Raw genomic sequence first — 19,563 nt, forward strand, 5'->3', positions numbered from 1 at the left:
AAGTTGTACTCATATTTTTAAAAGTCTTGAAAATATTTATTAAAAGTTTTTATAAAAGCATTTTCCTATGTATGTCTGTGCTTTTCTATAATGCTCATCAGTGTAATTTTGTGTTCTCATGAATTAATTAATTAATGAACATATGCAGGATGTATCAATGAGGTAGAAGAAGTAGAATTGTCCCAATTTATGGAGATGGGGAATTGCAGCACAGAAAAGGAAAGTGCCTGAAGTCTGTGGCAGAGCTTTGAGTAGAATCCAGGGATCCTGAAGCCCATCCAGCATCTTCACAATGGTGCCACTGATTCTCCTAAAACTTTTTTGGTTTTGATTTTTACCAGGCTTAAAATTTGGATCTAAAGTATTTGACAGTGCCCATGCATATTGGTGCTATGTAGTTAATATAACAATGCAGAATGTATTCTTTTCCTTCATTGTAGTTTTGAAACTTCTTGGATTATCCTGAAATAGTTATCTGACTATAATGTTCACTTTTCAAATACTACTTGATATGTATTTTATTTTGGGGTTTTGGTTTTTTTTAGGTATCACTCACTAGAAAGGTGTTTCTGTGGGAAAAGAGTTAAGGCAGGTCTACACTACACAGTTAATTATATCAGTGTGTACACTACAGCCTTCCTTCTACCAGTGTAAGTGCCCTACTACACCGATATAATAACTCCACCTCCACGAGAGGCGTGAGGCTTATGTCGGTGTAGTTAGAACAATACTGTGTTGCTTACATTGGCTGTCTTACTAATTTCAGGGCATGAGCTGTGAAATTAACAAGAAAGCCCCCACTTCCCTGGAGAGCTGAGTGGCTGCACCCTACTCCCGGCCTGGAGCTGGGCCAGAGGCCGGGGTGGCTTTGGGACCCCATTCCTTGCCTGGAGTTTAACAGTCTAATCAGTTTCACAGCTCCCTGAGCTGTGAAATTGACAAGGCTGCAGGGCTTCCAGTGGGCAGGCGGGGGATCTGGAGGGGGGAAGTAGCCAGGACAGCTGAACACCTCTCTGCAGTGGTGAGAAGCCCCAGGTGGCTTCCCCCTGCTCCTGGCGGGGGATGGGTAGGGGAGAACCCTGGGTGACTTTCCCCTGCTCCTGGCAGAGAATGGGTAGGGCAGAAGCCCAGGGGCTGGGGGTGGGGGGCAGCCCACCGGGAGCTTGCGGGGCAGCCAGGCTTCTGGCAGGGAGCTGCTAGCGGAGTTGAGAGCCCCATACTGCTGCTGTTAGGTCAGTGGAAGCGCTCTGGTGAAGCGCTTACATTTATAATGGTGAGAGTAATTAACCATTGGAACAATTTACCAGGGGTCGTGGGAGATTGTCCATTATTGGCAGTTTTAAAATCAAGATTGGATGTTTTTCTGAAAGATCTGCTCTAGGAGTTATTTTTGGGAAGTTCTATGGCCTGTGTCGGCGTTTATAGTGGAAACGCACCACTGACCCAAGCAGGGTAGTGTGGACACGCACCACTGCAGCAATTGCTGTGGTGGCTGTAAGTTGACCTGCACCTCTCAGGATCAGGCCATAGACAGCCTGAACTTTTCCAGTTTCAGTTTCTCTGATTCTTTGATTCAGCATGGTTGGCAGGCTCAGCTCAAGAAAGGTTCTTACAAAAGCAGGTCAGAAGAGCAGTGGCAGTTCTGCATGAAGAATCTTGCGCAACACTTAACTTTACTAATTCTGGCTCTAGCCAGTGTTGCCTGTCTCTCACTTTCATGAGCATGAAATTAACCAAAATTAAAAGGTCAGGGATTTAATGTCTTTTCCCCCCAACCATTCAGCATACTGAATAATAATAAAAAAAAACATTAGCGTTAGAAATGTTTTATGTGGCTGCTTAATGGTAGCTATTGTATTCTAATAACTTCTGTGGCTCATTGATGTAACTGTTTAATGTTATAACTATCACAACATATGAGTAAAGGGTTAGCCTCTCGGTTTATTTTAAAAACAACCCCACTAATTATCCTCTTCCCCTCGCCCCCAAATTTGTCCTTTTACCTTTGTTTTGCCACTCATTGTAGCTATGCTTCAGACAACACAAAAAGAACAGTTTTCACAAAACAAATATTCACAGTGGCTGATATTTTTATCTCTGTGAATTAAGATAAATGCAAGCAATGAAACCTAAGCTATAGTTGTTAAGGTAGAGCAAATATCGATTCTGTGTGTGTAAATGCAAATGAAAAAGTCAATATTTCCTCTCAGAAGTTAATGATCATTGCTTTAACTAATTATGCAAAAAATATAGCACTGTGGCTTTGACTTTATTAATAAACTTCAGTAGTATATCTTAATACATCTATAATTTCTTTGACAACTGATAAACTACAAAGAAACTTTAAAGAACTGGACATTACGTGTAATCAAAGATTTTATATATTTACCATCTATTAGTAAGACTCTGTTTAAAATCTTGATATATAATGATTAGGTTGATTATTTTAAGCTGTATATGACAGATACTTCAACTAATTTTGAAACTTCTGTTTCATGAACCAATAATCGAATACAACAATTTGTTAACATCTAAGTGAAATATGTATAGGTATATACCAAATGTTTAATTGGAAGGGGGGGGAAGATTTTCCTGTCTCTGGTCATCTTCATCTCCATCTCTGGATACTGATGAAACATCCTTTCTATGGAAGAGTTTAATACCCGCACTTATAAAAAATAATTCTGAAGAGCAGTTTTTTGCCTTTGGAATGCACCAGATGGCATGTTCTGCATTTATTCTAAATGTGCCATTCCCAGGAGAGGATACCCATGTGTTTCCCGCCCCCCCCGGCCCTCCCGCCTAAGGATTTTATCATAATCTCCCTCTCTTCCACATGTTAGTCCGTTGCAACACACTATACACTTTTATATATATAACATAGCTTCTCATTCATTAATACAATTCTGTTTAAAAGAAAGACATTATCTAAAAGTAATTTTTCCCTAAAACAATCTGTCTTTTTCAATAAATATTAATGTCTTCATTACCCCATAGAAGTTTTTTGCTTCTCTGTTTATGGCATATGGAACCAGTCTTGCAAAGCTGTAAGTTACATGGACTTAATTTTGAAATTTTAAAACCATTTTTTAAATTATAGTTTTATTAGCTCTCTGGGAGTGAGCTACATGATGCTGTGCACTGAAAATTACCCCAGTGTTCTGGCTTTCTGCTTCCTGGATGAGCTTCAGAAAGAGTTCATCACCACGTACAATATGATGAGGACAAATACTGCCATCCGGCCATACTGTTTCATAGAGTTTGGTAAGGATCTGACTGTTTACTACAATAACTCTTTCAAACCTAATTCAAATTCAACTAACTATTTTAAAGAACGTACAACTTAAAACCTAGTTAGTTAGCTTTAGGGTGATTTAGGGCCTAATCCAGCTCCCATTAAAGTCAATAGAAAGTTTCCCATAGTCTTTGGTGGGAGTTGAATCAGTCTGTTAGAGCCTGATGCAAAATCCATTGGAAATCTTTCCATTAACTTCAATAAGTTTTAGAGCAGATTCTGCGTGAACAAATATGGATGAGTTTAACGTCTGCCAGTTAGTAATATGTTGAGATGTTTGACATTATACCCGTATCAAAATATTGAACCTATAAAGACATTGAGCTTTGTAAGCCATTTCCAAACTAAAAAATCCCAGTTATATGTTTGCTCTTCACTGTGTAATAGTTATTTGTTCAATGCAAAGAAAGGAAGTGAAGATTTTGATTTGCTTTATGCATTGAATTTTCTGTGATTCAAGCTTCAAATACCTACTACATGTGGCGTTACTTGTAGCATCTCTTGTGGTTTCTGCTGATATCTACAGTGGCTTAAAAATTATACCTTCATTTGGAGGTAAAAGAAACTAGTTTTATGTATTCTAACAAAATACATTTTAGACAGAGTAAAAGGAATACAAGGTGCAGAAAAATGTGGTACCTACTAAATTCATTCAATTTTCCAATGCAGCTGATCTAGTCTGTTTTTTAAAGGTGTCCTTTAGAATAACCACTGTTTGCTTTCTTTCCTTTCTCCATCCTTCAGTGTGTTTTCCTAGCTGTTAGTTAAGAGAGTAATTTCGGTATATTGGTGTGTTTACTGCTGAGGAGAGAAGATATAATGAAAGTATTGAGCCCTAATATTTTGCAATTTAAGTCACATTTTAGAATTAAGTGCATTTATATCTGAAAAAAGAATTATTTTATTTTTATAAGAATATTTGCTAAATTGAGAGAGAAGCTAAAACTAGTGAAATAAATCCATTATATTAGCAGTGCTTTCAGTATCATGCCGTGGCAAGTCATTAGTTTATTCACAGTCATTAAGTAATTAGATTTCTAGAGCTTAATTTTTTATACTGCAGAATTAATTAGTCCATGATATATTAGTCATAAAACAGAAATAGTATTAGAATGTTCCAAGATAAATGTAAGAATTTCAAATAATAAATTTAAATTTGTATTTTAGAAATATATGACCCATAAAGCCTCACTCTGGAATGATTTAATTAACAAATGTCTATAGGGATATTTTTTTTTAATTTTACACAGATAATTTTATTCAAAGGACCAAGCAGAGATATAATAACCCACGGTCTCTGTCGACAAAGATAAATCTTGCTGACATGCAGACAGAAATCAAGCTGAGACCACCTTATCAAATTTCCATGTCTGAACTTGGTTCAACTAATGGATTGGCACACTTATCTGCTGCAGAATTTAAGGGTACTGGTAAGATATCTACTGGTGAGTTTGGTACCTTAATTACTATTATCTTATGTGAACCAGATACAGAGCCATATGTTTACTTTGCCTTTTTTTTTTAATCAAAATGAAGTATGGAAAATAATGCCAAACCTGGTACTTTGTTAGTTGCTAGTGTGTATAAAGAACAATTGCCATGACATAGGATGTGTGTCCTTGTTTAGCAGGTGTGGCTTCAGTTAATTACTCTTCCCCTGCAGCTTCCATAGAGGGCAATTACTGATAGACTGGTTTCTAAATGAAAATATACAAGTGAAGGTAGACATTTAAATATGCATTTTTTTATAAGACTCATAAATCAGTTAGTGATTTCTTTATAATGGGATCTGAAGGCATCATGAAACCATTGTATTGCTGTCGGCATGTCATGACTACTGGACTCAGTGGGAAGAGCATCACATAGGGCAGGTCCTTGACATTCAAATTCAAAGTAATTATCCTTTTTAAATTCAGTACTCTTTAAAAAAAAAATGTTTGTACCTAGTACATCACATCAGTAATAGCATATTTTCATTTATTTTTGTCATGACAGTTCTATTTTAAGTCTTGAATTTTTTCATGTATATCATGAAAAGAATAAATTTTATAGGGTAACTTTTAAAGCATCTATGATAACTAATGCATTGGTGAGTTTGGATATTAGAGTACTATATACTGACATATGATTCTAGACTTTATCTTGTGATATTAAAAACACTTTCAAGCAGTTAAGCTCCAAATTTGGGTATTTTCCAGCAGAATAGAAGAATGAAAACAAGAACACAAAAACATTGTACTAATGCATGGATTCTACAAATAAAACTGACTAGAGAAAGTGAAACAAAATAGTCTAGTTTCAATCTTCAAGTTCAGTGAAGTGAAAAAATAGAATAAATGATGAAAACTTAATTTAAATGTTAAACATTTTTCATTTTAAAAAATCTTTGGTCCTGATGCTCATCCACATGGGCAGACTCTGTCAGGGCTGCCCAGAGGATTCAGGGGGCCTGGGGTTATCTGCGGCGGGGGGCCCCTGCCGCCAAAGACCCGGCACTTCGGCGGCGGGTCCCGGAGCGGAAGGACCCCCGGCTGCCGAATTGCCGCCGAAGGCCCGGAGCGGAAGAAGCTCCGGGGGCCCGGGCCCCATGAGAGTTTTCCAGGGGCCAGGGCCCCATGAGAGTTTTCCGGGGCCCCCGGAGCAAGTGAAGGACCCCGCTCCAGGGGCCCCGAAAAACTCTTGTGGGGACCCCTGCGGAGCCCGGCGCCTGGGGCAAATTGCCCCCCCTCCCCCCCCCCCCTCCCCCGGGGCAGCCCTGGACTCTGTACCAATCAGTTCATCTTGCAGGATTAGGGCCTGAATTAATGACACAAATGTGAACTCTTATTAAAGTACTGTAAAATAAGTGATCAGCTAAAATTTGTACACTTTCGCAAATATTAAGTCACTTTAACTATTATGCTAGTAATTCTTTTTCAGCGATTACCTTAAACACTTCAATTTCTTCTATTTCTACTGTAGGTTTTCTTTCTACAGATGTTAAAATGCTGTTTTAGTTGAAAAAGGTACATTGCTAGGTGTTTGTTCAGTGCCCACCACAGTGGGGTTCTGATCCTAATTGAGACTTTTAGGAGCTATCAAAATGCAAATAATTTATAGTTATAATGATTATAACGTTGATATTGACAAAAAAAATCTAAATACTGCAACAACAAAGGAGAATGTGTAATCAGGTTCAAATTATTTAGGACAGTGGTACCTCTCAAGTTATGCCATATACCTATGCTAAATCATCCAGGGCATTCTTAATATTGTTGGTGACTGATGGAGAAATGTGGAAAACATTTTCAGTACCACTTCTGCTTGTGTATATATGTACTATACATTTTTATTATAATTCTATGGACATTCTATGGACTCCTTTTATGGCTTCTGACACTTTCACCTTTCTTCAGAGTTAATCTCCTGCTACTTATTTAACAGCCTGATGTAATCCTGTGTCTGTGGCAAAGGTTATGGTGTCACAAGTGGAAGCAAATAAACTCAGTAAAAATCCTCTGGATGGAGTTCATGGTTAAAAGGAAAAATACTGAACGTCTATGGCAGAGGGCAGAATTATTTCTAAATAGATTATTTTTAAAAAGTGTTTTCAGGAAGCATTAGATGCTTATTTATGACACTGTTAGAATAAAAGATCCTCTGAGAACATAATAGCTTAAATTCAAATGCAGTAAGGCACATTTCTTTCTCTTTTCCATTCTTCCTTTCTTTTTTCTTTATCATGTTATCACAAGTTAAAGATTTTTTTTTTTTTAAACTTTAAATCAGAAGTCAGAGTTCCCTTGCTGGTTTTTGCTTGACCTGATTGTTTCAGAAGTATTGCTTCCTGACATTTCTCAATTTTTCTGTCATATTTTCATTTAATTAGTTTGTCCTTCCTCTCTATATTACATATTTTTCTCTTCTCTTCTTCCTTTCTGGAATTTGCCTGGTTGCAGACTCTCCCTCTCAAGGCCTATACATCCAGGGAAGATCACACTCTGTTTTTTCTCCCAATATTTAAGTTTTAGCTGCCTTTTGCTCCTGATAGAAAGGACCATTGGATACTACAGTGTTTGGAGTGTAATTATTCCTTTAATACAAGTCTTTTATCTTAGAGCAGTTCCAGAATTTCACAGGTCAGCTGCTTGCTCAAATATAAGCTTGCAACCATCTCCCAGAGTAACGACTTGCTTAAAAAATCTTCGCTGTCTGTCTGATACCTATGCAGCAGGTCAGACGTCCCCATTTCTCTTCTGTTCCAAGGATAACTTTTCCAAATGTGACCTTCCTTGCTCAAAGTCCCATAATTCTTTTGCTTTCACATTCAGATATGAGTTTTGTGATGGGTGAGTTACATGTCTTAAACCACTTCAGCTAGTAAGTGGTGCTAAATAGACACACAGGCCAAATTCTGTTTTGTTACACGAGTGTAACTTGAGAGCAGAATTTGACCCATTAACTGTAGCTGTAATGGTAAAGCATTTGGCATTACTAGCATGGATACAGCTATTGGGCATATATCTGATGTTGAACAATATTTAGAGTCTAGGCTTATGAAAATGTTGTTCAAATGATTGAAAATTGGAATCCTTTCTTTAGAGAACAACTGTTCTGTATAATGAATAAATTAAAGCTATTTTTTAATGTAGGGACTGGACCGGCTTCTCCGGCGGTGATTTAAAGGGCCCAGAGCTCCAGCCACTGAAGGGAGCCCCCAGGCCCTTTAAATCGCTTCCGGAGCCCTGCCGCCGCTACCCCAGCCCTAGCCTGAGCCCTGCCGCCCCAGGGTAGCAGCGGCAGGGCTCCCGCAGTGATTTAAAGGGCCCGGAGCTCTGGGCTCCCAGCCGCCTCTGCAGCTGGTAGCTCCGGAGTGATTTAAAGGCCCTGGGGCTCCCAGCCACAGCCGGAGCCCCAGGGCCTTTAAATCTTGAAAGGCCCCGCCTCTTCCGGTTGAGGCCCCGCCTCTTCTGGTTGAGACCACGCCCCGCTCAGGACTCCGGCGTACTGGTAAGTCCTTTAAGTTACTTTCACCCCTGGGTATGCAGCATGCAAACTATTTTGCTTTAAAGATAATTTCAGGTTTCATCATGCTTTAGAAATGTGGTTATAACAGACTGTTAATTTGTTGTATACATTTGTCTGGTTAGGGCAGATTTTAAATATTTTTAAAGCTTTTTTTCAAATGTCAGTTTCTAAAGTTAAGGTGCCATTAACTTTCCTACTTTTAAAATAAGGAATTCCAGTAGAACTGGTACAGTCTCTCAAATCAGTGGAACTAAAAGAGGTACTCGCTGTATAAATTAGTAAAAATAGTACATTGAGGTTTAAATATAATAAGTAAACAGCAATAAAATGTACTACATATCTAGCAGAAGGCCAGGTTACACTTCTTGGAGCTCCCTTAAGCCACTAAAAAGTTGAGTGCTTGATATTTCAATCACAATATTCCATTCCATTTTTTAAAATGGCAGCTGGGGAGGGAGAACAGGAGAAATGTGAATAAATTTAAAGTCCTTCTTTACAGGGAATGTACAAGTTCTGACATCAGAATTTGTACGTTTTTTGATCCCGGGCCTATACTAAAAACTCACTAATTTAGTGATTATCTGCTGTCTCCTCTTAAGGGTTTATAAACTCCACAAGCTGATGGACCTAGTGGCTCTAGTACAGCTTGTCTTTTACTCTGCCATCTTTAACTGACATTCTAAATTCTGTTATGCATTTATTTGCTGTCTGGTGCTTAGCTCTTTTGATAATAGAATGTGTAATCCCTTGAGGAGCTTAATAGCTTTAACAATGGTGTAGATTGTCCTTAATTAGAGTGCCTGAAAATTGTTTTAAAGAAAAAACAGAAAGGTTCTAACACTCATGCACAAAATTGCTGATTTTTGCTGACAAAACTGTTGACTTTTCCAGAATAAGACGTCCCTCATTTTTGTGTTATCAAAATGTAAAATTCCCGATTGGAATATATGGGGAAAATGTGGGTGTGGCTTTCCTCCCTCTACTCATAAAACTGAACAAGAGCTGAACTAATTTTACCCAACAGTTTAAATAAATGCAATTTGGCTGAGACTAAAATTTCAGCCAAAAAAAAAAAAAGTTTGAAAAAAGTTAAAAGTAACTGAAGAAGTTAGAATGAAAATTGGCATCCAACCTTAACTTTAGTAGTTGCCACATCTAATGTTTCTTGTGGTTAGAATAAAAATAAGTTATCGAAGTTGAGCATCAAGGTATTTTTTTGTTTAAAACAAAAACATATGTTAAGTCTTGTACAAATTAGTTATAACAAAACATATACGTTGAGCATAATAAAGTTAGGACACAATGACACTCAAACGGTCTTATGTGCTTATCAGGAGAAATAGCTTTTGTCATATTTTTTGTGGTTTCTGTAACTTTCTGAACTATTTGGAGAGCCTTTGTCTGCAGCTGTTAAGTGCAAACAATCAGGATTGACACCCCTCTCTATATTATTGTTACAGTTCGTTAACTTCATTGTTTGCACCTTTACACTTCACTGATTTAAGCAAAATGATTTAAATATGTGAACCTCTTGTGCCCCTCCCCCATGTTGCATAGACTGTTACGGATTTTGTGTTGGATTCCCTCCCCACCCCCCGCCATTTTATTTGTTGTGGAAATGCACAATAATGATTAATACACATTTGCAGTCATTTGTGTAACTGTGTCCCCTCATAAACACAAATAAATGTGTGCAGAGAAATATATATTTTCAAATCCCTTTCTGTATTTTGTTTTTAATATAATCAGTAAGAGACTTCTGAATCACAACTGGAAAGTATGTATCCTATTGTAGTACAAATACTAGCTGTAGTTCCAGAATTTTTCTCCATTTGTATCTCTGGTAGCATTTACAGCTGGTGTGCTTTGCTGTAGTGGCATGTAATAGGCTTTGCCTCACAGCATTTCGTTCAGCAAACAAGTTAAATCAGTCCTGATACCCCTTACTAATGCGTTAGTGTTAAAGAAGAGTGAAGGTTGTGAAAGGAGCTCTCAAGTATGTGACTTATTAGCTGGTTGCTAATTTTGGACAAATTTTACCAGCAAGTACATTATTGGGTATTGATTTACTGGTATGTTTGAACAGTCTGCAGCACCGTGCTGAATAAACTGGATATCTCAAATTAAATTTCTTCTTTAACAAAGACATTACTTCAACTAAAATACAGACTTGATGTTCCTTAAAGTATATTTTATCAAATCTTTCACTCTTTTTAGAATTTTACGTATACACTAAAGGTTTACCAACTTTAATTATGTGTTTTTGAGCAGGAAGAAGTCACTGAAAAATAAGATTTATATTTTTCTAAACTTTAAGGAAAATGCTTTGATTTATTTCATACCATTTTTTTCCTGTGCCTTGCAGCTCCTCATCAACGACTGGAAGCTGTTACTCTGCCAGGGATTGTTTCATTTATACTGAGCCTGTTATGTGGGGCTTTGAATTTAATTAGAGGATTTCATGCCATAGAAAGTCTTCTGCAGGTACTGTACCATTTTTACAACTCTGTAGTGGGGAAGAACTGAAATCAAAGTGCCATGTTTGTGCAAAATATCAATCATAATTAGCTCATATAAACTTTACAGTATGAACCAAATCCTTCTATCCTAATTCATATGAATGTTCCTATTGATTTCAGACCCAATATGTATATTACTACTCCTGGGGGAATTACACACGCAGAATTCGTGTTTGGCGCAGAATTTTTTTATTTCCCGCAGAAAATACATTCTGCCCAAGAAGTGCTGCAATTCTGTCTTTTGCCCACCAGAGGCCACTGTGGCACCAGAACAGCCGTCTGACCAGTAGTAACAGCTAGCAGCCAGCTGCGTTCATTACAGCAGCCTGCCCGTGGAGGCAGGTTAGGTGGGAGAGTGGGGCACAGGGGGATGCTGTGGGGGTCAGAGATTAGGGTCAGAAGGGCTAGTGGGGGGACAGACTGGGGTATGGGCTGAGGAGCTAGTGAGGTGACAGCATTGAGCCAAGGGCTGAATGGGAGGGGGGCTCCAGGGCCACATGGGGATGGGGGCAGGGTTTCCAGGGCCACATGGAGACAGGGGCAGATGTGCCTGACTGAATGGGAGAGCCTTGATGTCAGCCAGGGTCCATACTTCTCCCACCCACACCTAACAACCCTCCAGGTTCACTCCCAGGCTCCTTCCCTCTACCTCAGCTCCTCCGTTACCCTTGACTCCCCCAAGCCTTTGCACTGCTTTTGAGAGGTGCGGAAAATACATTTCTGTATTGTAGTTTAAATGAATTACTCAACGTTCTGTATTAATATATCTAGTAAGGAATCTATTTGTCAAAAAACATTTCCTGAATCTTTTTATTTTTTTGTCTGTATTGTTAGACATACTTGCTGACAGGTATTTTGAAATAAATTACCAAAATAATTGAAACTGGAGTGATCATATTGTGTTATTTTGACAAATAAAATATGCAGAATTTTGCAGAATTTATTTTTTGGCACAAAATTCCCCCAGGAGTAATATTCTATATCCATTATTGAGTGTGTACAGGAAGAGATGTTCAAAGGTGCCTAATGGAGTTTGTAAATCAGTGGAAGATGGGCAGCTAACTCCCTTAGATACTTTTGCAAATCCCACCAGTACAGGGCATAGACTGCTGATTTCTAAACCCATGCCATAATGATAAACTTTGAAAAGCCACTTTTTCATTGGTGTCTGTTATGCATAATGCTCAAACAAAATGATATGCCTTCAAAATTTGGACAGTCTAGCCCATTGTCAGCAAAGAACCACAGAACATGGGTCTTTGAAGGATTTTTGTAACCAGGACCTTTGTTCCTTTGAGAATAAAATGAAAAATTATGTACTTGGTTATGGGAAGTTCTGTCCCTTTTAAAATATATTTGCATTCAATATTGTGATTCATGACCTTGCAATGAATAAGAGATTTTTCTTTGTACACCATTACTTCTATAAGATACATTGCCATTGATATTATGTACTGAATGGAGGATACTGTGCTTTTAGAAGGGCACATCTTCTGATGGTGTAAATTGTCATAGCTCCATTGAAGTCAGTGAAGCTATGACAATAGACAGCTGCTGAGTATCTGCCCCAGTTAAAACATTAAACTGAGGTCCTCTCATGATGGTTGTCCTAGTGGAAGATGAAGATCCTGTGGTGGCTTTCAAAAGGAGTAGGGGGAATCTTACTATTTTGGTTAATATTTATTCTCTCAGTAAAGTAAATTCAGGTGTATAAGACTTTGTGCACTATTCCTTCATAATCACAGCATTATCAGTGTTTGCTTAATCACTTTTTAAGGACACTGGTTACCTAAAATATGAAAGATGGTGTGTGCATTCTAATTGTGTTCTGTATACATACTTGTGTATTAATTTAAACATTAACAGTTGAGGCCCAGGGCATTTCCTGAAGATTAATGAATGGCTGGGAGGAGTTGATGAAAATGCCCTGTGCCAAGGTCGTTGTTACTATTACAAACTGAAAATGAGAATAAAGCCAAGGTATATGGATTTTTTTAATGCATTATGCAGTTTCATGTGGCATTTCTAGAGAATTAATGCCCTGTTCCGTCACAAATCATATTTCTTATATATTATGTACATATAAATAATATTTCCTGAATGCTTTATCGCCATGCCATTAGATTTATAAATATAAATTACAGTACAGAGTTGCACAAATAGCGGACAGAATTTCACCTCTTTAATTGTATAATATCTGTATTACTTATTCTGTTTCTAAGGCCTGGTCTACACTACACCTTTAATTCGGATTTAGTGGCTTTAATTCGAATTAACTCTGGAACCGTCCACACAACGAAGCCATTTAATTCGAATTAAAGGGCCCTTTAATTCGATTTCTGTACTCCACCCCGACGAGCGGAGTAGCGCCAAAATCGAATTTGTCAATTCGAATTAGCGTTAGTGTGGCCGCAATTCGATGTTATTGGCCTCCAGGAGCTATCCCACAGTGCACCATTGTGACCGCTCTGGCCAGCAATCTGAACTCGCATGCACTGGCCAGGTGGACAGGAAAAGCCCCGGGAACATTTGAATTTCATTTCCTGTTTGCACAGCGTGGAGAGCACAGGTGACCACAGAGAGCTCATCAGCACAGGTAACCATGCAGGCTGATAATCGAAAAAGAGCACCAGCATGGACCGTACAGGAGGTACTGGATTTGATCTCTATATGGGGAGAGGATTCAGTGCTAGCTGAACTGCGTTCGAAAAGACGAAATGCCAAAACTTATGAAAAAATTTCCAAGGGCATGATGGAGAGAGGCCACAATAGGGACACAGATCAGTGCCGCGTGAAAGTCAAGGAGCTCAGACAAGCCTATCAAAAAGCAAAGGAGGCAAACGGTCGCTCCGGGTCAGAGCCGCGGACATGCCGCTTCTACGCTGAGCTAAATGCATTTCTAGGGGGGGCCGCCACCACTACCCCACCTCTGACTGTGGATTCCGAGCTGGGGATAATCTCATCAGGGACACCTGATGATTCCGCGGAAGGGGAAGAGGAGGAGGAGGAGGAGGACGAGCTGGCAGAGAGCACCCAGCTCTCCGTTCTCCCCAACAGCCAGGAACTGTTTCTCACCCTGACTGAAGTACCCTCCCAAGCCTCCCAAGCCAGCACCCAAGACCATGACCCCATGGAAGGGACCTCAGGTGAGTTTACCTTTTAAAATATAAAACATGGTTTAAAAGCAAGCATTTTTAATGATTAATTTGCCCTGAGCACTTGGGATGCATTCGCAGCCAGTACAGCTACTGGAAAAGTCTGTTAACATGTCTGGGGATGGAGCGGAAATCCTCCAGGGACATCTCCATGAAGCTCTCCTGGAGGTACTCCAAAAGCCTTGCCACAAGGTTTCTGGGCAGTGCAGCCTTATTCCGTCCTCCATGGTAGGACACTTGACCACGCCATGCTAGTAGCAAGTAATCTGGTATCATTGCCTGACAGAGCCTGGCAGCGTATGGTCCCGGTGTTTGCTGGCATTCAAGCAACATCCGTTCTTTATCTTGCTGTGTAATCCTCAGGAGAGTGATATCGCTTAGGGTAACCTGGTTGAAATAAGGGAATTTAATTAAGGGGACTGAGGTGGCCGTTCCTACTGGGCTGTTTGCCTGTGGCTGAAAAGAAATCCTTCCCTGCATTTAGCCAAGTGCAAGGGGGGGGGGAGGATTGGCCCAGAGCTTTTCGCGTTTTGCTAGCAGGGATCTTCCCTGATACCAGCCAGGCGGTGGGGGGAGGGATAAAGCACTCATCCCAGAGAATTCATGGCGGGTGGGGGGGGGGGTGTTAGTTTGGTTCCTGCAGGGATCTTCCCTGATACCAGCCACGCGGTGGGGGGAGGGATAAAGCACTCATCCCAGAGAATTCATGGCGGGTGGGGTGGTGGTGTTAGTTTGGTTCCTGCAGGGATCTTCCCTGATACCAGCCACGCGGTGGGGGGAGGGATAAAGCACTCATCCCAGAGAATTCATGGCGGGTGGGGGGGGGGTGTTAGTTTGGTTCCTGCAGGGATCTTCCCTGATACCAGCCACGCGGTGGGGGGAGGGATAAAGCACTCATCCCAGAGAATTGGATGGGGGGGGGGTGTTAACCTTCAGCAGCAGAAAACAAGCTAACAGGAAAACTGCAGCACAACGGGCTTTGCTTGGTATGTGGGAAAGCAGGGCGCAGAAGCCTAAAGACAGTGGCTTACCATGGCAGCATGCAAGGTGAATTCTGTTTCCCCGACCTGCGTCTGTGATCTCTAGCAGCAAAGCCACAGGCACTCAATATTAAGAGGCAAAATGCGACCTTGCACAGAAATCACATGTGCTATGTAATGTGAATAGTATACACCGTGAAAGAGTATAAGCATTGTTCTGAAAAATGTATCTTTTAAAAAAATTCTCTCCTTTTTTCACTCCCTCCAGCAGGTGCAAATGTTTCAAGCCTCCCTCCTCCTTCCCGAAGGCTATCCCAGATAAGGCGTCGTAAAAAAAAAACGAGAGAAGAGATGTTTTCCGAAATCATGCAATCCACCAGGAATGAAAGAGCTCATCTGAATGAGTGGAAGGAGACGGTTTGCAAGTATAGGAAAGAAGCCAGTGACCGTGAGGACAGGAGGGACCAACGTGAGGACATGAGGGACCAACGTGAGGACAGGAGGGACCAACGTGAGGAGAGGAGAGACGCTCGAGATGAGAGGTGGCGGCAGGAAGATCAGAGGAGTCGGGAAGCAACGCTGGGGCTGCTGCGTGAGCAAACAGACATGCTCCGGCGTCTGGTGGAGCTTCAGGAACGGCTGCTGGAGAACCGAGTGCCGCTACAGCCCCTGTATAACCCCCCTACCTCCTCACCATGTTCCATAGCCTCCACACCCAGACGTGTAAGAACACGGGGGGGGAGGCTCCGTACACCCTCCCATTCCACCCCAGTGGACAGCCCAAGCAAAAGGCTGCCATTTTTTTAACCTTTTTTTACTGGGCTTTTCCTTCCCGCAGATCCTCCTCCCAAACCCCACTCAGGTTCTGTGCCGCTACAGCCCCTGTATAACCCCCCTACCTCCTCACCATTTTCCATAGCCTCCACACCCAGATGTGTAAGAACACGGGGGGGGGGAGGCTCCGTACACCCTCCCATTCCACCCCAGTGGACAGCCCAAGCAAAAGGCTGCCATTTTCTTAACCTTTTTTTACTGGGCTTTTCCTTCCCGCTGATCCTCCTCCCAAACCCCACTCAGGTTCTCTCCCTCTTTTTATAATCAATTCATAAAGAATAAATGATTTTTAAACAATGGTGACTTTATTTCCTTTGAAAGCAAGCTGGGGGAAGGGGGAGGGTGGGTTCCTTACAGAGAATGAGTCAATAAAGGGGGCGGGTTTTCAGGAAGGATAAACAAACATAAATTTCACACTGTAGCCTGGCCAGTCATGAAACTGGTTTTCAAAGCTTCCCTAATGCGCAGCGCTTCATCGTGTGCTCTTCTAATCGCCCTGGTGTCTGGCTGCGAGTAATCAGCAGCCAGGCGATTTGCCTCAGCCTCCCACCCTGCCATAAAGGTCTCCCCCTTGCTCTCACAGAGATTGTGAAGCACACAGCAAGCAGTAATAACAATGGGGATATTGGTTTGGCTGAGGTCTGAGCGAGTCAATAAGGATCGCCAGCGACCTTTTAAACGGCCAAATGCACATTCTACCACCATTCTGCACTTGCTCAGCCTGTAGTTGAACAACTCCTGACTCCTGTCCAGGCTGCCTGTGTATGGCTTCATGAGCCATGGCATTAAGGGGTAGGCTGGGTCCCCAAGAATAACAATTGGCATTTCAACATCCCCCACGGTTATTTTCTGGTCCGGAAAGTAAGTCCCTTGCTGCAGCCGTTTAAACAGATTGGTGTTCCTGAAGACGCGAGCGTCATGAACCCTTCCCGGCCAGCCCACATGGATGTTGGTGAAACGTCCCTTGTGATCCACAAGTGCTTGCAGCACCATTGAGAAGTACCCCTTGCGGTTTATGTACTGGGTACCCTGGTGCTCCGGTGCCAAGATAGGAATATGGGTTCCATCTATTGCCCCACCACAGTTAGGGAATCCCATTGCAGCAAAGCCATCCACTATGACCTGCACATTTCCCAGAGTCACTACCTTTCGTAGCAGCACCTCCGTGATTGCTTTGGCTACTTGCATCACAGCAGCCCCCACAGTAGATTTGCCCACTCCAAATTGATTCCCGACTGACCGGTAGCTGTCTGGCGTTGCAAGCTTCCACAGGGCTATCGCCACTCGCTTCTCAACTGTGAGGGCTGCTCTCATCTTGGTATTCTGGCGCTTCAGGGCAGGGGAAAGCAAGTCACAAAGTTCCATGAAAGTGCCCTTACGCATGCGAAAGTTTCTCAGCCACTGGGAATCGTCCCACACCTGCAACACTATGCGGTCCCACCAGTCTGTGCTTGTTTCCCGGGCCCAGAATCGGCGTTCAAAGCCTATAACCTGGCCCATTAACATCATAATCTCCAAAGCACCGGGGCCCGCGGTCTCAGAGAATTCTGTGTCCGTGTCCATGTCCTCATCACGCTGGTCGCTGCGCTGCAATCGCCGCCTCCTCCTCCTCCTCGCCTCTTGTTTCTGGTCCTGTGTAAGCATAAACTCCACGAGAAAGCGCGAGGTGTTTATAATGTTCAAGACTGCGTTCTGGAGCACAACGGGATCCATGCTTGATGCAGAATGGAGTCTGCAGAGTTCACTCAGGAAAAAAGGCGCGAAATGGTTGTCTGCCGTTGCTTTCAGGGAGGGAGGGGGAGGCTGTACCCAGAACTACCTGCGACAATGTTTTTTGCCCCATCATGCACTGGGGTCTCAACCCAGAATTCCAAGGGGGGTGGAGACTGCGGGAACTATGGGATAGCTATGTAAAAGCTACCCACAATGCAACGCTCTGGAAATCGATGCTACTATGGTAGCTTGGACGCAAACCACCGAATTAATGGTGCCTAGTGTGGCCGAATACATTCGAATTTACAAAATCGGTTTCCTAAATTCGAATTATATAAATTCGAATTAATCCTGTAGTGTAGACATACCCTAAAGGAACACAGCTGCAGAAGGATATTCCAGTGTAGAATTAACCTATGTAACCAATAATGTGGTGGCCAATTCAGTTTCTTTCGATGGTGGATAGTGATTTACAGATGGAATATAGTGTTTAGTATTTAATTCCTGGCATTTTGGATCCACCCAAAATAAGTGAAATGAAGAGGAACTTAAAATTAACATGGAATAAATCCATAAAGGTCAAGGCAGAAGTCATCCGAACACAATGTTAAATGGAAGTTTAACTCCAGGGGGAAAAAAATCTTTCATTACAAAGGTTCCTTCTGAATTTAGAATACTTTCCTTTTTAATCAATAATTCATTTAGAGGTTACAAAACTACTTTGTAACCTGTAGTTACACTGTACTGGATTCTGTTGTGACTGTGAGGTGAAAGTTTTTATAATCTGTTGAAGTTCTGTTCCTGGACATAAATTTTGTGTGCAGAAGTACAGATTTTTTTTATAGCCAGAGCTACAGATGAGAGAACTTCAAGCTAAACGTGTTCTCAAGAGAGAGGGGCTGTAGTTCCAAATGGACCAGCTTCCTTTAGAAATGGAATTCTCCTTGATGAAAAACAGATTGCATGAGTGCCCTTGTTCGTATGGGAAAGTTTCTGATTGTGGCAGATGTTTGTTTGAAAAGCATGAAAATGCAGTCTAGAATAATCACTGTAAATTTATTCTGCTCAGCTTTATGGAAAATATTAAAACCTGTTTGAATATATTAGAAGAAATAAGTCTGTTTAAGGAAAAGCAACTTAAAGTGAGAAAATCTGTAATTTTAAGTTCATTTTTTTTATTGTTCTGCTTAAAAGAAATTCAATTTGCTATCCATATAACTGTTTATTAATAATCTTTGTCTAGTAAATAGTCATGCTTTTGTTTGTTCTCTCTTCTATTAATGTATGTTTGCCTGCATTGTTTTCTACATAGAATTTTAGCACACCCTAGTGGACAGTTTGTATTTTTCAGTTTACACAGTTTCCATTTTGTGATGATGTTATATTAAGACAGTTGTACAAATTGTTACTTCTTCTAGTTCCCAACGTTTAGACTAGGATTTTCAAACTAGTCTAGGGAAACTAGGTGCCCAAAGCTGCAGATAAGCCTCCCTTATTCTCTTTTGAGAATCCCAGCATTAGGTGTCTGCTGTGCTGAATAGAAATAGTAAGCAAGGATAATTAGGATATTTTGGACCCTCCTAACTCCATTCTGTGGATCTGACCTTCCCAGAGAGAAATAAGTGATGCCTTCTAATTTCTCCACTTTAGTTTTGGTACAGGAGTCATTCTAAATTTGTATGTTGGATTATTTTTAATTAGAACTAGAAGTTTTGTGTACACCATGCATATCTTTTGTATTTACTTTTGTTGAAATACATTGTGAAAACACTGGATTTTTATTCTCTTTTCACAGAACGAGGGTGAAGATTTCAGTTATGTCATTGCGTTTTTCCTTGGAACAGCAGCCTGCTTGTATCAGGTAAATTCTTCCTGCTGCATATTGCAATAGTCTTCAGAAGCATTATTTAGTCGTGTACAAATGTTATCAAGTTTTCTTAAATATTGTGTATATTTGAATGGATTGACTTTAAGAGTAACCTCTGCTCTTATTTTGGTGGTGATGAGAGATCACAGCATAGATTCACGCCTACATGCTTGATTCTGGGCTATTGTTTTCT

At 40.9% G+C, this 19,563-nt stretch overlaps 1 protein-coding gene across 1 annotated transcript in view; it reads left to right on the top strand.

The window, feature by feature from the left end:
- SEC22A (SEC22 homolog A, vesicle trafficking protein) overlaps positions 1-19,563 on the top strand; it is a 47,906-nt gene that overhangs the window by 15,355 nt on the left and 12,988 nt on the right. The window contains exons 3-6 of the mRNA XM_065413590.1: positions 3,101-3,264; positions 4,546-4,740; positions 10,668-10,786; positions 19,299-19,364. Of these exons, the coding sequence (XP_065269662.1) occupies positions 3,101-3,264; positions 4,546-4,740; positions 10,668-10,786; positions 19,299-19,364 (544 nt within the window). The remainder of the gene's footprint in view (positions 1-3,100; positions 3,265-4,545; positions 4,741-10,667; positions 10,787-19,298; positions 19,365-19,563) is intronic.

Source organism: Emys orbicularis, chromosome 11, assembly GCF_028017835.1.
Source record: "Emys orbicularis isolate rEmyOrb1 chromosome 11, rEmyOrb1.hap1, whole genome shotgun sequence".
NCBI classification, from domain to species: Eukaryota; Metazoa; Chordata; order Testudines; family Emydidae; genus Emys; species Emys orbicularis.